This window comes from Mytilus trossulus, chromosome 8 (assembly GCF_036588685.1).
Source record: "Mytilus trossulus isolate FHL-02 chromosome 8, PNRI_Mtr1.1.1.hap1, whole genome shotgun sequence".
NCBI lineage: Eukaryota > Metazoa > Mollusca > Bivalvia > Mytilida > Mytilidae > Mytilus > Mytilus trossulus.
Window position 1 is genome coordinate 26967172 of NC_086380.1, and position 20388 is coordinate 26987559.

The window sequence follows — 20388 nt, forward strand, 5'->3', positions numbered from 1 at the left end:
TAAGATTGAAATAATTTCATAAAACATATTTAAACCTAACAAGTTGTTATTGTTGGTATCTGTTTTTGTAGGATCAATGGAAGTAGTTTCTTAATGCTTACAGTATTGAAGACTTGCTCATTTTGATAGGTCACTAGTAAAAAATTTCACACATTAAGATAGTCTGTAAGATAAATTCGTTACATAGTGTGCTAGTGACCTAATACATTATATATGTGGTTAGTAAATTCCATATGGGGATTCGAGGTTCGCTCTAACCTCATATGGAATTAACTGACTCCATATATACCGTATTTGGTCACTAACACACTATGTAATTAATTATCACTTACATGCATGCAAATTTCAGAGATCGAATACGAGAACGCAAATAATAAAAGGGGCGTATATTGATCATTGGATACTCTTTTAAAGGTATCTTGTTTTTGATATTTTATAATCATTTAAAGGTTATTAACCAGAAGTAGATGATTAATTATTTTCTGGTTAATAAGATACATATAATATCGACTGTTTAACGAAAGTGTTATCTTATAAATCTGTTATGAACGTCACATTGGCTTCACTTGGTATATCTACTGATGTGGAATAATCGAAGGTAACAGGTGGTACTGTTCATTTACCGACGAGACATCATCGTTTGTGTTCCTGCTTTGTTTATTTTGTTTTATTTTGGTGTCTATAAGTATTTAGATATAATTCGGAAACACGTGGTAAGTTTGTTTTACAATTTTCTCTTTTTAATTTGATTTTTCACTATATTGCCTTTAAATTTCATAAGTTTTGAACAGCGTTGGTAATATTAGTTTTATAGATTTTATTAAGTAATGATATGCGTGTTTATTAAAATGATCGGATAATAATATTTTCTCCGTTGTACCTATACGATGCATGATTTTTACAATAGATATTAAAGCTTATTTTATTTTAAATAATATAGGGGCGAAGGTAACTATTGACAAAATATAAAAAGGCTTGTCGCATTTTAATTCTTAAATTATACATTACATTTTTGTAGTTTTTTGTTTCAAATTTTATAATTCGAATGTTGTTCTATACTTTGAATATTTTGCATACAACTTCATTCGAAAATAAGCTTCCATCTTTTAAATTAAACGTTGAAATCCATTAACTAATTAACACTGTCAGGATTAAACTAAACATAACAAAACAAAAAAACAAACGCAAACAAGAAATACAAAAGAATACTATTATGCTAAGGTAATTGTTTGCCGCAACAAATGTTTCAAAACCATAACGCATCGTGTTATCACCAAAAAGTGTGCTTTTTGTCATTTCGTATTAGATTTACTAAAAACGAATATCTGTTGTTCGTAATTAAAAAAAAAGTAAAATATACCTGTTTGTTCTCTGCTTCACCAATTTATTTATTGTTATATTAAATGTAAATTGTTTTGTCGACTGAAGTTTAGCCAGCAAATGAAAATTTAATGAACATCTTCTTTAACTCTTCAATATTTTCACTTCATTCTCCTATTACATCAATATGATGTTTTTTTCTTCAATTTTTCAACTTTCGGTTTACTGGTTTCTTTAAGGAATAATTACTCATAAGTCCTATCATAATCAATGAACATAAACCATTCATATTCACAAATAGCTTTGTATTCGAAGCATTTTATTTGATAAACATTGTTAACCACGTTTTGGATCAAACAAATGAAAAACCAAAGTCAGGTCAAATATATGAAAATATTCTGAACATGAGAAGAATTTTCACAATACAATTTCAGGAATATAGCACTTGTTATCCATTCGTTTGATGTGTTTGAGCTTTGGATTTTGGCATGTGATAAGTATATTTAAGTTTAACACAATTTTCAGAATCTACTGCCAATTTATCTCGTGGAACTATATAATGATAGGAGTAATACAAATATAGAAAACACATATAAGCATTATTTTTGTTCTAGTATATAAATAAACTCATCATAGATACCAGGATTAAAATTGTGTATTTGCGCCTTTAAACACGATCTTGCGTGCATATCAAAAGACGCTTATATTAAATAACTACAGGCCTCTCTAGTCTTAATATTTCCAATTTGGGATAACGCCATAATAAATGAGGTAATTATAAGTTTTGTCCCATTATTTTTGTACTTAATATTAAATTTGTGTTTTGTGTTACACAACAGTAAAAAATAAAAGATTAAGCGATGCAATCTCCACCAATACTTACTGTAATATCCGGTGCTTCGGACGGGTAAACAAATCTTTCTTACCGGGCAAAGGCTTCATTTTTCTCTTAGTTAGTGTGCAACTAATTATAAGGGTCATTTGGGGATCAAGGAAAAGAGTACATGATAGTAATAACGACAAGTGAACCAAAACCCTGAAAAAATGTTTCTGTTGACCAAAAATAGATGTGTATTTGTGTATCTCGAAAGAAATATTTCAATGCACATTAGTGGACGAACATGAAGTCTGTACTTTTGATGGAAGTTCTTACAATAAAATAAATTCAACGCTTAAATCATATTAAAGTTTTCTTGTTGGTCCAAATAGCTATTTTCGACTACAAAATTCGACTTTATTCAATTGAAAATATTTACCCCTGAACAGGCTATTTTTCGGTCTTGTCATTTCTACAATAAATAGTATACCAGATGTAACACAACAATTGATTTCCCCTATGAGCCTTCGTTGAATTTGCATTGTGCAAACATTATATTTTTTCAAATAAAGAAATAATTGGCATGGTTACAGAAAAGAGGAGCGCAAGATACCGGAGGATCAGTCAAACTCACAAATCGAAAATAAACAGATAAAACCAATTGTATCCTGTTCAGTACAAAAGCCCTAAGATCTAAGTTCAGGGGTTAATTTTTTTCTGCAATGCAATGTAGGATTAATTTCAAATTCATAGGATTTTTTTTCGACCCTTTGTCATATGAAACCGTATGTGATAACATTAAATCTGATAATTTTGCATAATTTTTGACCGAAATTGTTTATATTTTGGTCAATCTAAATGCATTTGAAAACGAATCAATAAAAACAACCGTTGGGTTTAATAAGTAGTTGCGCAACGATTAAGTTTTAAGGCATTGGACTGAAACTAAATTAAGGCTTATATCAATACAACATATTAACTAATTCTTGGATTTTATTTTATGAAGCAATTCCTCAATGTGTTTTAAGATCAACATGAAAAAACCACTTCAGAAAATATTCAAAACAAAATACTATAAGTTAAATAATGACAGAATCACTCCATGTAAAATTATTACAATATGGACGCCTTATTATTAACATGATTATTTTCACATCAGAAAACAATTACATCTAGAGTGGTTTCGATCCTAGGGAAAAATCTATAAGATCCTACCTGCTTACGTAACAATAGAGAGTTTTTAAACGTTTTGAGCAGGTAAGCATATACAAACTGGAACTAATAAACATTAAATATATGAATAATATACACTAAATATATGAATAATATAAACTAAATATATGAACAGTTCGTTATTAGGGCGCTACCATCTGATTTATTTTGTGGATTGGGGGTTTCTTTGGATTAGGGTGGGGAGGGACGCTAGGATGATTTTGTTTTGTCAGCAATTTTTTTAGTTGTAACCTTTGTCCTGTCTTTTTATTTTTCACTCTTTTCATTCCTCCTTTTATAATAGTTTATCCTAACTTTTTTAAGCTGGGGTCACCCATTCACGATTTTTACTACCGTACTTGACAGGACCATTCCCGATTAAAATTTATTAAAAGTCTGATCAAGATCCTGTGAATCGTGGATGGAAATTCAAACTTAAATTAAAAGTTGTAAAAAAAAATTTTGATCACGACAACAATCAGATAGTGTTCAGGAAGCGTCGATATTCAACCGTTTCTAAGCGAATTAGTCCCGATAATCCCGTTCTGAATCCGCTTCTAATACGATTTGTATATTTCGACAGGTAAAATTCAACCGAGTCTGTCACGACTGCGTCCCGACTCTACCGAATGTTATCCGACAGATATCAGACAGTGACCAGACAGTGAACCGACGCTGACGGAAGTTATCCGTTCGAAAACTGTTGGCATATTCGGGACGATCAGGTACTATCGAAGCGTAATCCTATCAAGGTCCGCTCTATCGCAATGCAAACGGCTTTGTCTGGTCTCAGTCGTATTGTATTCTGTAATTGTCGGGACTCTGACGTGGGTATCATTGACGAATTTCGTATTAATAACGGGACTCTTTCGGGACGGTTTCGGCAAAAAACGGTTCGCAATCGGCAAGATCTGGATGCAATTTGGACTCAATCGGCAGAAAAACAGCTATGAAAAATTACTCCAGATCATTCCCGTTCAACAGGACACCGTCCAGAAAACACAAGACATTGTTCGGAATTCGATCCGATACAGCAGAATCTATCACGACATAGCCAAGATTGTAATCCGACTAGACAAAATCGGCTGAGTTGCCCCGAATGTTACGGGACGCACTTAACTGTCGGGGTGCTTTGCCGAACTATTCGGACCATTCCCTACCCGTAGGAATATGTTACGAACTAAAACGACTGCGTTCAGACAATGATAGGACATTCCAGATAATTGAGGATACTAATCCGACTTTTTCACTTTTCGTGTCGTATTGCTGTCTGGTCTCAAACGGGAGCAATAATCGGCAATGTGTGAACCCCGCATTATATAAATTATCATCCTACATTTAATTTTTCATTACTCATTCTGCCTGTTTTTTACTGAAAACTTTTGTCCTGCCTTTTTGAAAAATTAAATCAAATGGTAGATCATTTATATGAACTAAGGTATGATGTAGATTCTTTTCCTGCACGTGAGGCCTTGTGTGAATAGAAAAGTTTTGATTAAAAATAAAAACCACAGGACTATTGAACGTTTCCAGGAAAAACGTTACCGATTTTATAAATAAGTTTCAAAGCAAAACTTAAATTTTCATGTTTCCAATAAAATCTGAGTTATTGATTAAAAAACTATTAACCATATTATTCTTTAAATTTTAATTTAAAAATGTTGTGCATGATAGTTTTTTCATTTGTCGAAAAATTATTGTAAATTAAGAATATAACTAGAAATTTCTCCCTGCTATAGAAAGCGAGATGGCTATTAAATGTTCTTATTGTCGGTGATTATTATAAGGCTTTTATTTATCGATTGATAATATTTAGATATAAGTTAATGTTTTCTTGATGCAAATACAATATGATTTATTAAATAATATCGCTGACGACAACAAATGCTACCATAGTATTGTATGTGAATGTCAAGACTAACATATTACTGAACTGCATGTTATTAACTTTATCGGTTTCATTTTTGGTTAGTGTTAATGTCTCTCTCTGCATATGGTTAGATAAAAAATACAAATATTAACACATGTTGAATTTCAATGTAACTAATTTACGAAAAAAAAAAAATAAGAACCAGCGTTATTTAACATAATATTCTTGAATTTCAAAATTAGTATAAAATGTCACATTTCGGCAAAATACAACACCCAAGAATTTTTTTTTTTGGCCTCACACATCACTGACAAGATACGAATTTTCGTAATCCGCATCTGGTGCACTAATAGTTATCAAAAGTACCTGGATTATAATTCAGTACGCCAGACGCGTGTTTCGTCTTCATAAGACCCATCAGTGACGTTCATATCAAAATATTTATAAAGCCAAACAAGTACAAAGTTGAAGAGCTCTAAACTTTGTATCGTTTATGAAAAAAAACAAGTTTGAGTTGTCATGTGCTGAACAATTGACGTTTTTTTTTGTATCAGGATAGGCTTATTCTGACGAAGCATGCAGCCGCGTGTTCCTCGATTTTTTTGTAACCTGGTTTATGTAAGCGAAAAGGAATACCTTTGACTCGATTACACATGTTTTTCTCTACCTTCTGTAGTTCATTAAAACTCGGTTCATTGTACTATGTTTTATTATGTCAAACCATGCAACTGATAAGACAGTTAAATCAACTACTATAGAATAACAACAGACAAGTCATCACAGTGAACAGTAAATAAGCACACGTACAATCTTTTAAGACTCGAATTCCACTTTATTGTTGCTATCGAAGTGCTGCTTAATATTTCTTTGCACATATTTTTTTGATTTCAGTTTTCGAATGTTGGGATTCCAATTTAGTTATTATCATGCTTATGTCATATTTTCTTTCTCTTCCGTTAAATCATCTTCTTAATTTATGAGAATCAGCTTGAATTTTAACATGTAAAACGTAGTAAAATTTTTGAAGTGTTACATTACGTGGTCATTATTTTTTATATTAAGAAATAATCTTAATTTATAACCCTTTTTTAAGATTTAAAAAAAAAATATTTATAAGAAATAGTTGAGGTTAAAGTATATTGACCAGGGTAATTTATTTTTTTATACTTAAAGTACCGATTTTGATCACGTATAGTAATACAACCTTTAAATGAACTAGTTTAATATATTAAATTGGACGGTATTGAGTCTTTAGTAAATCAAAATCCATACTTTTGCTTTCAAATGACATACCACAAGTACCATTGCTCTTTTGGCAAAAATTTCATAATAGCCATGTAATAAGTCATGTATATATTGCAGTATAGTTGTAAGTTTCACATTTCGTATTTTATAGTTTCATTCAAAGTTCTTATTAAAGCCAATTGACTTATCATCGATTTCCCTTACATTTCCTAGAAGAGTCCGTAAAAAAATAATTGGTAAAAAGTAAAATCACAATAATACTGAACTCCGTGGAAAATTCAATCGAGTATATAGTCATATGGCTTAATCAAATGACAAAACACATCAAACGAATGGACAACAACTGTCATATTCCAGAATTGGTACAGGCATGTTCAAATGTAGAAAATGGTGAATTGAACCTTGTTTTATAGCGCTTAAACTTTCACTTGTATGACAGCGATGCGTGAACAAAACAGACATAATAGGTAAAATAGTCAAAATATGGATACAGCAGTCATCAATGTGTCACAATCTCAAAACAAAACAATCATTTACAAAAAAAAGCACAAAAGAATCTATCAAATTAAAAAAAAACATTCATTGTTAGAATTTAAACTATAATAAAACATATGAAGTCAGTTTCCTTAGAATATAATTTAAAAAAGGGACTAAAGATACCATAGGGACAGTCAAACTCATAAATCGAAATAAACTGACAACGCCATGGCTAAAAAAGAACCTGTAATGTATTATCTGAAATCAAAAGATACACATTTGTAACTAAATTATATTACGAACATTTATTTGTATTCAATCATCTCTTTCTACATTCTAATGAGAAAGCGCATATGTTCAGGAAATATTTCATTAACGACAATACACGTTTCGTTCTCATGTTGGAATGTCAACATTTTAACTTCTCTAATTGTATAACAAAATTGCTCCGTAGCTATATTTTGTTTGTTTATTTATGTTGTTTAGAGTAAAAATGTTAAAGTTCAGAAATACATGTTTTATTTTACATTGTATTAACACCACATATTATGTATATAGATGTGTAAACAAAGGGTGAAAATACAAGAGGCAAAAATAATAAGTCGTTTAAGATTTTAGATTACTAAAAAAAACTGAAGAGAACACAAAAAAACAGCATAAAACATTATATAGAAAATTAAGGACTGATCGACACGAAACCCACATAAAACATGAATGAACTAAGCTGTAGACGAAACGCGCGTCTAGCATATATACAAAATTTAGTCCTTGTATCAATGATGAGTTTATTTGCCCCGGAAATATCCTTAGTTTCTACTCACAAATGATAATAATAATTTGACTGTGAATATTTCTAGATACAAAATACCATTTTATACAAACTGTAATGATACAGATAAGGTGATGTTCTTACTTTTCATGCTAATTTATATGAATAAGAATATATGACTGCCAATGAAGCAACTCTCCATCCAAGACACGAGGTTTAAAAAGATAAAAATTATAAATACTGCCTTTAACACAAATCATTGGCTCACATCGAACAGCAAGCTATAAAGGAAACCAACATAACTGTGTAAAATAATTGAAAAAGGAAACCCAAGGGTCTAGTTTACATCCAAAACGAAAAACCATATTAACAAACGACAACCACTTATTTTCATCTATCTCATACGTGTTTTTCCTATGCATTATCTGAATTAAATGCTTGCGTTCGAAAACCTTCAAAGTATACTCATTTCCATACGTAATACCATTCGCATATACTGTGGTAATATCAAGCTTTAGAATAAATACAGCGTAAAATACATTTTCATCACAATGAAATTACAAAATTGCAGAAATTCTTGTTTAATATAAAAATGTTACGCACAGATTTAAGTCAATAATAAAACTAATTGTGTTTGTAAAAAATCTCACTTAGGAAAGTAAATGATCATCAATTAGTTACTTTTACTTATCAACTGTGAAATAACATTTATGTTTTTTAAAATTATTAATATATTGACTTAAGTATGTAACATATGTATTTTTTAGTGTGTTTACTAAAGATGCAGACATGATGATGCGAATAGAACAGATTCTAATATTTCACCTGTGATGTTAATTCTGCATTCGCCAAACAGGGTAAGTATTATATTGATAGATATAGCCCTTTGATTTGTATTCATTCAAAAGGTTTAAATCAGAGTTAGGTTACAATTTGAACGAATTTGATTATCAAAGATGTTTTATACTATACCTGTTCCAACAATTTAACATTTATCCATAACATTAAAATATTGTTGAGTACTACATTTTTCTGTTGAGGACTTCATTGATGCAATGTTTGCCAAATTTAACTTATTTTGAAAACACAATGGACATCTGTTCACAAGCTGATTAAAATCATAATTGATATTGCTGTTGGCAGCACAAGATGAGAGGAGAGGGGTAGTGGTTGGGTGGGGTAGGTGAAAGTGGGAGAAAAAAACAACATTTGGTTTTGTAAAAATTAAAAAAAAAGAAAGGAAACAGCAAGCCAGAGCAAAATTAATGGAAAAATATAGAACTTTCAAAATGTATTCGATATTTTTTTTGGGTATTTTTAGGGCATTATTCAAATATTTTTTTGTAAAAGAGGCAACGAAAAGTTGAGGTTCAAATAGACACAAACACATCAAATGCAAGACAAACCTAACCTTGACATTTTCTGTTTAGATTGTTCTGTTTCATTTCATGATTAAAGCGAAATAATTTCTCTTTACACATTAATTCATTGACTATTTTCTATAACCTTTTTCTTTTTTGAAATCATTTCTGATTTTTGGTCACTTTTACAGTGTTATAACTTATTTTTATATGATGTATTATTACATATGCCCAACTTCATTTTTTGTAAAGTTATAGGCGTCTTGCTGCATAGTAACTTGCATTTCTGTATAGTAACTTGCATTTCTGTATAGTAACTTGCATTTCTGTATAGAAACTTGCATTTCTGTATCGTAACTTGCATTTATGTATAGTGACTTGCATTTATGTATAGTAACTTTCATTAGCATATGCTAATATACAAATAAAGAAAATCCATACGCATTATTTAGTTAAATGAACCGCATATCACAAATTAGCTGCACATTTAGATTCAGATCAATGGACATAAATAACATGAAAACCACCAGTACAATACTCCGCCAGTTAATGAATATGTGATGCTAGGGGCCAATATACTTGACCTACAGGTTATATTAAGCGTTGTGAGTTGATTATATATGAATGTGGAACTGTGTTGTTATATAAGGGGCATACAGCTAGACACATGATTTATCTGATACATTGAGAAAATAACAACATAATAACAACATAAGATGCGTAAGAATATCAATGACGATGATGGAAGTTAAATGAGAAATATTAGAGTACCAGCTTATGTTGTAGTAAAATTTGTCATGCTTAAATATGATTATAAGATATGATTTGTTTCATATCTGCAATGATATGCATGGAGTCATAACATAACAGACATCTGAGATCTCCGCTGTTTCTATAAGGCTGAGTGCTTTGTTTTCTGTGGTTTTCGTTTTTTGTCATGGTTTTGGCGTCTTTGTTAGATTATTTGCATGTTTCTTTGAACTTTTAAATCAGGTGTGGTGTATGTCTGTAGTGATTTAAAAAAAGATGTGGTATGATTGTCAATGAGACATCTCTCCCCAAGTGTGACCAAATGACACAAAAATTAACAACTATAGGTCACCGTACGGCCTTCGATAACGAGCAAGGCTTATACCGCATAGTCGGCTATAAAAGACCCCGAAATGACAAAATGTTAAACAACTGTTTACATCGTTTTGTCATATTAATCCTATTCTGTCTACTTGTGTTTATCAACAACGTATGTCAATACAATGGAACTATAAAAAACTGACACACCAGTGAGAGGTAAAGCTAGCTATAAAATCACGAACAAAGTCAGGAATATAATAGTTTTTTTCCACTTGTTCCGTTAATTGATAGTGTTTGAATTTTGTCTGTTTTTATGTTCTTCCCTTGTTTTGAATTTGCCTGGTATTTCAATATTTTTGTTAAACTTTTAGAAGTTCTTCGACATCTGAATTTACTGTGTATCTTTCTAGAAAAATGTTCAGAAAAAAATACCAGGATGTTGATCTAAATTGTTGTGTTAAGGATTGATGTTTGCATTTATAATTTTATAAATATGAGATTATAAGAACATAATCTAGTAAGATGGTAATGTATCAATGTGACAGCATTTAACATTTAACTCTGGTTTATACCTGTTTTCCTTAAGAACATACAGTATCTGCTGTAAATAGGCTTACCTAACAGTGCACAAATCTATAAAACTTAATCTGCCTTTCGAATCGATTCAATTTCTTTGCAGGTTTATTTGTGAATCTAAATTTTATTCCAAATGTCATTCTTTGTTTATTTTTGACTGACATTACATAACATGATAACGTTAGACTACTGAAATAAATAAAAATATCCTCTGCATTCTCCAAAGGAAGACAGTAAAACAAATCCCTCTGTTTTCTTCTAATTTGACTTTTAATCCGACAATTTTACTCATAGCGAGATCGCTTGAATAGTATAATATACCATGAAAATTTCTGTTAAAAAGAAAATTAATACACAATTAGCATAATTATATGGTAAACCGATTTCATTCTGTACTTGAAATCTATACGTTGATAATATAAACTGTCCTAGTCGGAATTGCCCAGGCGCTTATCATTTTCATACATGTTTGACTAGAAAGATACATTTTTTTTGGTTATAAAACAGTAGACTAACAGAGAGTAGACAAACATTAGTATCAATATGACACCTGCAGCAATTAGAATCACAAAGAAAGTTGGGAAACATACCAAAGGAACTTCTTATCGACATACGTTTCTGTGAAGTCTTTTGTTTTTTTATTGACCATGATGTTGTTCATTTTTTTTTTTTTTTTATAAAAAACATTTAAGGAATATTATATATGTAACTATACGGTTTTGATTTTTTAATAAACGTCGTAAAGTCGTCTAAACTTTGTTAACTCGTTAGAAATCTTGTCACAAATCATTGTTTTTATCCTCTTGAAAATATTAACATTCACTTAGTACACATTTATATCGACAGACACATTTTGTTTCAGTTTGCCATATAATTTTGGCTGTTCTGTTAAGCACGTTTGAACTAAATGACCCTAACTATTTTGTCAATTAACCTTTCAAAAGATTTTTGGATTAGCTGCACCTGATTTTTCATGAACACAAATAAAAGAAATCAAGCACTCTGAATATCTGATTTAAGACTGAACAATAAATCATAATGGACTTTTATGCAACTGCCATACAACTGAGAGGTTTAGCTAGCTTTAAAATTTGGTTAAATCTACCATATTCTACAAAAGAAATGCCAGCAACAAATCATTTGTTATCCACTCGTTTGATTTTTTTGAGCTTTTAAGAATGGCATTTACTTAGAGACTTGCCGTTTAGAATTCCTTTCGGAGTTCGGTAATTTTGCTATTTTACTTTTCATTAAGTCGTCAGTCCTTTGGTCGATAGTCAGATTTATCCACTGTGATAAATAAAAAAAACTGTACAGACAGTTTGTATCCTGAAATTAAAATCCGTTCGGTCTATTTTCAGATTGTTTTGTTTACCTGTACAAAAAACATATACCAAATTGTCTTAAAAGGCACCGAATAGTACTTAATTGTCTGAAGAGATACAGAACAGTACTGAAGTGTCTAAAAAGGTACCAAACAGTACTAAAATGTCTTAAAAAGTACCCAACAGTACTGGATTGTTTGAAATGAAGGCAATAGTAGTATACCGCTGTTCTAAATTTATAAATCGATAGAGAAAAAAAACAAATCCGGGTTACAAACTAAAACTGAGGGAAATTTATCAAATATAAGAGAACTACGACACAACACCGAAATGTAACACACACAGAAACGAACTTGAATGTAACAATGGTCATTTTCCTGTCTTGGTACAGGGCATTTTATGAAAAAATTGTGAGTTGAACCTGGTTTTGTGGCATTCCAAACCTCCCGCTGTAATGGCAGTGTTAATTATAATATTAGAATGACAACATTACACGACATAGTTACGATAAATAAACAGATAAATGGGAAAAATATAGGAAAGCAACAAACGAATAATAGCCACCAAAAGGTAACAGGTAAAAAAAAATTGTTTATACGCCGTAATTAGGTACCAAAGAGTACTGAATTGTCTATAACATAAATAGGAAAAGGGCTTAACAATTAATACTGAAGGAACAACAAGAAAATGTCAGAAAATTGAAATAATCTCTAAACCAGACTTCGCGTATTAAGGTTCAGATTATATTAAAAATAACTTTTTATGACTGTAATGCATTATTAGTTACAAATTTAAACAAATGCTAATTAAAAATGATTTAGACATACATTTATAATGTATCTTCTGCCAAGTTATCAAAGGTACCAGGATTATAATTTAGTACGTCAGACGCGCGTTTCGTCTACATAAGACTCACCAGTGACGCTTATATCTAAATATTTATAAACCCAAACCATTACAAAGTTGAAGAGCATTGAGGATCAAGGATCCAAAGAGCATTGAGGATCCAAAAACGTAACAAGAATTTTGTCAACTTTAGTAGATGTCCATAGCTTTATTCATAATTGAAAAAGGAGTTAACAGATTGCCGAAATCCCACTTATTTTTGATTATTCATATTAATAATTTCAAACACCCGACTGATTGTGCCTTAAGAGGGAAAAGTGAATACAATATTAATACTCACGTCCAAATGTTTTTCCAATCAGCTAAAATTGACATTTGATCAACAGTTATCTTTTATCTAAATCTGTAAGCAGTGTTTCAAATACTCAACTTAGCTTTTACATTTGTTATACCAGACTCAATTTGTGTCTACATGAGACCTATCAGTGTCAATCGCAAAGATCCCATTGAAGGCAATCCACTATGAATTAAAAGACCATCTAAGACCTAACGTTTGGAAAACATATCAAACAATTTAGTGAAAAAAGAAAATATGCTATTCAATTAAACCAAAAATCACTTTGAAAAAGTTGTTGTTTGGTCTATCCAGTATATGACCTAAATATCATATATACTAGATAAAATTTTAAAGATTAGATACCTTCAGTAAAGAAGGCGATTTGTTCAAAATTATTGTATTTTTATATGAATCACTGACCATAGCTTTTACATTTATATTTTCGTCACTGACATCCATACAATATTACTTTCATAGTATTGGAATACCTATCTTATGACTAATGATGTATGACTAAGGTTTCATTGAACTCAAAGATCAATCTTTTGAAAAAAGAAATTGTCTTGTGCCAATGAAAAACTACTATTTTGATATCTAAAGTGAACAAAATGTAAAGGAATGATCTAAGTAGTGCATCCGCCATGATTACTTGCCTCTTTACATTAAGATTGGTAGTTGCAACCACGCTTGGTGGTCTATGAGTTCCGACTAATTGACTAAGATTGATAGTTTTCTTGCAAAAGGCCGTTGTTGTGGTTTCCACTAGTTTATTTCCCTTTTCTATAAATAACAACTGGTCACAATGAAATAGTAAAAAAAGTGTTGGATGCCTGAATGCGATCTTTAACTCCAACAATCATTAACAAAAAATTCTCAAGAACATATCTAAATTAATAGTAATGAAAACACTGTAGTATTATCTTGCATGATCAATAATGTGAAGTACACATCTGAAAACAATCGCATATCAAGGTGGATCCGCAGTACATATTTCCTCGGAAAGAATTTTCTTATTCTTTTTATAATCTTAAGAAAAAGTAAAAGTCATCGTTCTATTTTTCGAACCGGAGTTGGGCAAAATTGCCAACAATAGCATAGAACTTTCATGAAAAAACAATCTTTTGTGAAAGAAAGAAAAAAATGGAGGTGACATAGGACTATACGTGACAACATATTCAAATTCCCTTATAAGAGCGCATCTAACATTACAGTTGAAAACAAAATAAATGGAAAATGAAGTTCATGAATATATGTATAGGTACATTAACCTGACTACTGAAGCTTCTAATGGATAAAAAGTGTTCTTAAAGGATTTTGCAAACAAAAGGCAGGATGTGTCACGATCATACGTCCAATCATGTATAGAAAATAACTGACTGTTAAAAGGTCGGCAGCCATTTTCTTCGTGAATATCAAGGCGGGAAAATGTGTCTAAGTGCTGTGATTAAAGCAAGATCTGAATACCAAATTAAGCAAATAAGCTTTACATGTTATGTAATTTCGCAAAATACATAAGGTGTGTAAATAAAGATCAATCAGAAATGCCGAGACCATGTAAAAAGTGCATACCCAGTAGATTAGAGAAATGCATTTGTACGATAATACTTAAACCAAATAATCATTTGTACAACAATTTTAAAACTCAGGGAATAGATTTGAATAAAACTACCGTGTTAATACAGTTATAACTTGTAAGTTTTCCAGTTACAAGGTCATGAATTTGGCGATATTGGATATATCCAGTACCTGATGACCACTTATATTATTGAAGGATTAAGTATTCAATTAGTAAGTAGTAAGTGAATTATATACCATTGACAATATTTTTTGAAAAAAGTTTAATGTTCTATAAATGACATTATCATAAAATTGATAAAACGAAATACTATTTTGTGAAGTGTTTTTTAAGAAAAGTATCCTACGTAGCAACAAAGTTTATTAATATCATATAGCTAGTTATATCAGTTATTGAAAGGGAATGCATGCAAAAAGTCATATCATCGCTTTGGTCATCGCTGATTGAAATAATGTAACAAGACTAGCAACCACAGTGTTAAGATGATATTCCTCATTTGAAAATATTCTAGAAAGTTCATATCTTTGAGAAATAAGATATCTAAATTTACTTTTTTCCCCCATTCGCGTTATCTGTTCTAAACTTCTTTCGTAAAATTCAACAAACTATTAATTTTCTTTTTTATCATTCGTCATCCTAAGAGTTTGAATAAACGTGCTTAAATTGATCATTTTAAAGATACTTCTTATAAACCTGAGCAGTAAAACAATACTTTCATATAGTTGTTCGCAGACATAGTAAAAAAATAAAGGCTGACACATTTGGATTTAACACATGATTGGACAGATGACCGTCAAGTTCTTGCTGTGTCCAATACATTGGAAAAAATCACTGTTGTACAAAAATAGCATTCTATTTTCCGTTTTCAAAATTCCAAAGAGAGTATAATATTTGTTTTTGAAAATATGTTTCGAAATTCCCTTTTTTTATTCCTTGGTCTTCGGTCATTATTAAGATGTTTTATGCTGTTTCCTAAACTATAAGATTAATGCATTGGGAACACATGGGTAATGTGCACCTAGTAATGTTGTTAAACACAGATTTTGCAATTTGTTAAGGGACTTTCCGTTTAGAATTTCCTCGGAGCTCGGTTTATTTATTATTCTACATTTTGCGAATGTTGTATTACAGCAAACAATGACTGACTGACTTTAGATTGATTTTGAATTTTAAGTATCAATTAACAGAATTTCAAAAGCATACTAGTATGTAGTTAAGTAAAATAATAGGATTCATACTGAAACCTTATATTTGCCCGCATTTGATCAAATGATCAATTGTTACTTGAGTTATGCGACATGCTTCAAGAGCGAGATTTTCTTTAAATATCAATACAATAGCTAGACTTTGAAACACAGATAAATGGTTTATATTTCAATTTCTACAACGAAAAAACAATGGTATGTTGGATAGGGGCAGATATTCCGTTTTTGCAACAAATCACTTTCTGATCCCTTAAACAATTAACATGCTAGGTTCTTTAACATTGATATATATCAATATATACGATGTAACGTATAAATATTTATAAAAGGTCCCGGATAACAAATTGTGAAACAGTACAAAAAAGAAAAGTAACGACAAGATTCTCAGTTTATCATACAACATGGCAACGATATTTTCGTACTTTATATGATTTTTTTTTACATCATTTGATTCGAATATTACTTTTGAGTCTATTGTACAAGAAACACGCGTCTTGTGCAGTATAAAATGTCAATCCTGGTATCTATGATGAGTTTGTTTTTGAAGGAGTTGAAACATTAGTTGAAGTTATTCTTTATACGTTTTTTTTTAAAATTGCAATATTGCAACTACAATGCACCATCTAAAATCTTGTCTGTACAAAAAAACAATAACAACTGAACGGATATGGCACCCTATTGTCAATCAGAATAGATATATATTTTTTATTTATTTTTCTGGCAATTACCGTTTGCACTTTTATCAAACTATTTTTGTTACTGTAATAAAATTTAAGAAATGTATTGTACACGTAAATGTTTACTTATTGAAAAATATATTGATTATTTAATGCAAATTAATGACCAGTGTCAAATGTTAAGGTTATGGTGTCGACAAACAAGCTGTATAAGTATTTAACTCGACGCAGTGATCAAAGACCTGTTCTGGTAGACTGGTGAATTGAAAGCATATTCCTTTTGATTTTGATACTTAGAAAAGAAAAAGAAACATGGACAGCAATGTTAAACTTGTAAACTTTAGCTTTTCTTTTCTCTCCACAGATGTAGAAATGGAGCATCATCGACGACATTTGAACTTTGAAAAAATAAAACTCAATGTCAGAGGAAGGCGTTTTGAGGTAATTTCGTCAACGTTGAGGAATATTCCTAACACTCGACTATCGTCTCTTGATAAGAACTCAAAATTTTATGACGTGGCAAGAGATGAGTATTTCTTTGACAGGGACCCGGATGTGTTCAATTCTATTATTAATTTATATGTAATGGGAAAATTACACATTCCTAAAAATGTATGTGGAGCGGTCATGAAAGAGGAAATGACGTATTGGAAAATTCCTCATCACAAAGTTTCCGAATGTTGTTTGCGAACTTTTTATCAAGTTGAAGAGGACCAAGGGATGATCGAAGAGATAAAACGAGCGTATGAATACACAGAGACGTTACAAACAGAGACCAGTTGGAAAATCAAAGCCTGGCTGATGTTTGATCAACCTGGGTCATCAATACATGCCAAGGTATTCTATACATATTATCCTACTTTTGACTTTGTAGTATATATATATTTTTTTTACGGGATCATATTCTTTAGGTAGGACATTCTGATATTCGATAAAGTATCACTGTATTAAGACCCATTGATGGCCTTCAATTGTTTTCTGCTCTTTGATCGGGTTGTTGTCTCTTTGACACATTCCTCATTTCCATTCTCAATTTTAAGATCGCATAAAAGAAGTTAAAGCAAGCTTACAATCCCGTCAATTTTTTAGGTATAGGGCATAATACAGATGATTTTTAAAAACATGAACCATCCTCTATGTTCAGTCAGACACAATAATAGGAATAAAAATATATTTTATGAATGTCACTTATGTAAGGGAGCTATGCAAATGATCTAAAACAATTCATATTTCCCGAGGTCATTAGCCGAGAGAAATACATTTTTTTAGGGTGAACATATTTCAAAATGAACACTACCGGTAAAAAGTAGTTATTTATTCTATGACATTTTTTCTGTTTTGATCTTACGGATGAAATGACCACGATACTGACTTTTAAATATGCTATCAGTCTCAGATATCTAAACTCGTTTACAACTTGTTGTTTATCAACCGCGGGCAATGTCGCATTAGGTATCTCCATTTTGTTTTAAATTTTATTAAGACACTGTAGCTATATTTCCTAACATGGCAACAATATCAAAATTTATTTGAATTTATAAACAAAAAACGTACAATGAGATATTTTAAGGATGACTGCTGGTCATGTTTTTGAATTCTTGTCAAATTTTCGATTTTCTCAGGTTTTATCCATCCAAATGTATAAAAAAAATAATTTACACGACACCCCACTTTTGTCTATATAAATCTGTTCAATAGATCATTTCAGATTTAGTGATCCGGCGGCATGAAATCCTTGTTATTTTTTCTTGGTTTAAAGGGTAAAAAACAATTCCAATGTTAACAAATAGTAAAGTCTGAAGAAAACCCTTTTCCCGCCATTTTCTAAATGTCTCGTATTTTGAAAACTACACACGAGACTAATGATTTTATTACTTTATTTTGTTTAAATATCAAAGTTGTTTTCATTTTAAGCAACCACATGAAATCCTTGTTATTTTAAATTAGAGCAGCAGACATCCTTAACCTGTATTTGTGTGTTGATGTTTCATTTTGCTGTTACTTATACAAATCGTTACGTTTAATTGAAAGGGAATGGGATGTAGAGGGGGTGTGCATAAAGTAAAAACCCATGCAGTTGTAGCATGAATAACAAAATCTGTATTTGAATATTGTCATTATTATATTTTTTTTATAACATTCAGTTTTATTTCAGGTATGGCATGGGTTTTACATGGTAGTTCTTATAATGAGTGCTGTAGTGTATTGTTTGTGGACCACGCCTTCACTAAGGACGACATTATACCTTTCTGCTGTAACTCCAGAGGATTATCCTTTCATCAAAAGTGGCGCTAGCTTAAAATTAAAACAGTTAATCTTAATGGATCCTATACCGACATTATTTGCACTAGAAATTTTCTGCTTACTTGTATTTACAATAGAGTGGACTCTTCATTTCTCATTTTGTCCTCAAAAGGTTAATTTCCTAAAAAGACCACTTAATCTCATAAATGGTCTCTTAGTAGTTTGCATGTGGATATCATTTGGTCTGGAGTTTGCTAAGGGACACCTTGCCGCTAATTCGTCTACAAGGGAGTTGTATTTCGTATGTAAAGCGGTAAACATGATGCGATTGGTTCTTTTTCTGCGGTTAGAGAGACAGATAAGTACATTACGGGTATTGATAATGACTATAAAAGGAAGTATGAAGGAACTATGTTTACTATTGATATCGTTTGGAATGGCAACCATGATTTTTTCTACACTCATATACTATGCAGAAATTCATGCTAACGATGGATTTGATAGTATTCAAATTTGCATGTGGTGGTCTGTTATTACTATGACAACTGTTGGTTACGGTGACTATGTTCCGTCAACAACGATTGGATATTTAGTGGGTGTCGTCTGCGCTGTCTGTGGATTGTTGCTATTAGCAATGCCAATTGCGATCATTGCATCGAATTTCTCAGAATATTATTCTCATCAGAAAAATCGTGATAGGTACATTACAGCAATCAAATCAGAAATAAATAGTAGTCAAATGAATGGTAGTGGAACATCAGTGAAATCCAATAAAACCATTCCCATGAACCACAACTGCACGTGATCACTAACACTATTCCCGTGAACCTCTAGCGACACGTGGTCAATTACACCGTTCCCGTCACCCACTAGCTGCACGTGACAAATAACAACATTCACGTCATTCACTAGCTGCACGTGATCAATTACACCCATTCCCGTCAACCACTAGCTGCATGTGATCAAAATATTTTGTATGCATTCCTTCATTAAATCATTTTGTCACAAAATTCATGTGCTTTTTTGACAGTTTTTGAATGTGAAATAAAGTATTTGCGTTAAAGTATAAACACTATGGAAGATGGCTTGAACAAATATATCAAATGACGTGGAGTAGCTTATGGTCAAACTGGTGTATACACATTTTTACGGATAAGTATATTAAGAGACGTAAAAAAAATCTAAATATATGTTTAATAACACTGATCTTTGTTAAATAAGGCCTGACGTTGCAACGGAATTCGTGAAACAAAAACCTATGCAAAACAAAAAAAAAAACAAAAAAAAACCGTCATAATTCGGGGAATCAAAAAACCCTAACTAAACCAATCGAAATATAACAATGACTGATAAAAGTATTTATCATAACAAATCTCGTGTCAACCATTTTGTTAGTAGGCAAGTAGATGTCACTGAAGTGGACAGTCAAAAACCATAAATCAAGGAAAAATCGACAAAAC

The 20388-nt window shown here is 31.2% G+C and overlaps 1 protein-coding gene across 1 annotated transcript; it reads left to right on the forward strand.

Annotated features, from left to right (window-relative positions):
- Positions 1-551: 551 nt before the first annotated feature.
- LOC134681789 (potassium voltage-gated channel subfamily C member 3-like) lies at positions 552-19891 on the forward strand. Its single transcript, XM_063541435.1, has 4 exons — positions 552-713; positions 8478-8567; positions 17049-17521; positions 18840-19891. Exons 3-4 carry the CDS (start codon positions 17057-17059, stop codon positions 19731-19733), a joined length of 1359 nt encoding a protein of 452 aa, XP_063397505.1. The 5' UTR covers positions 552-713; positions 8478-8567; positions 17049-17056; the 3' UTR covers positions 19734-19891.
- The last annotated feature ends 497 nt before the right edge of the window (positions 19892-20388 follow it).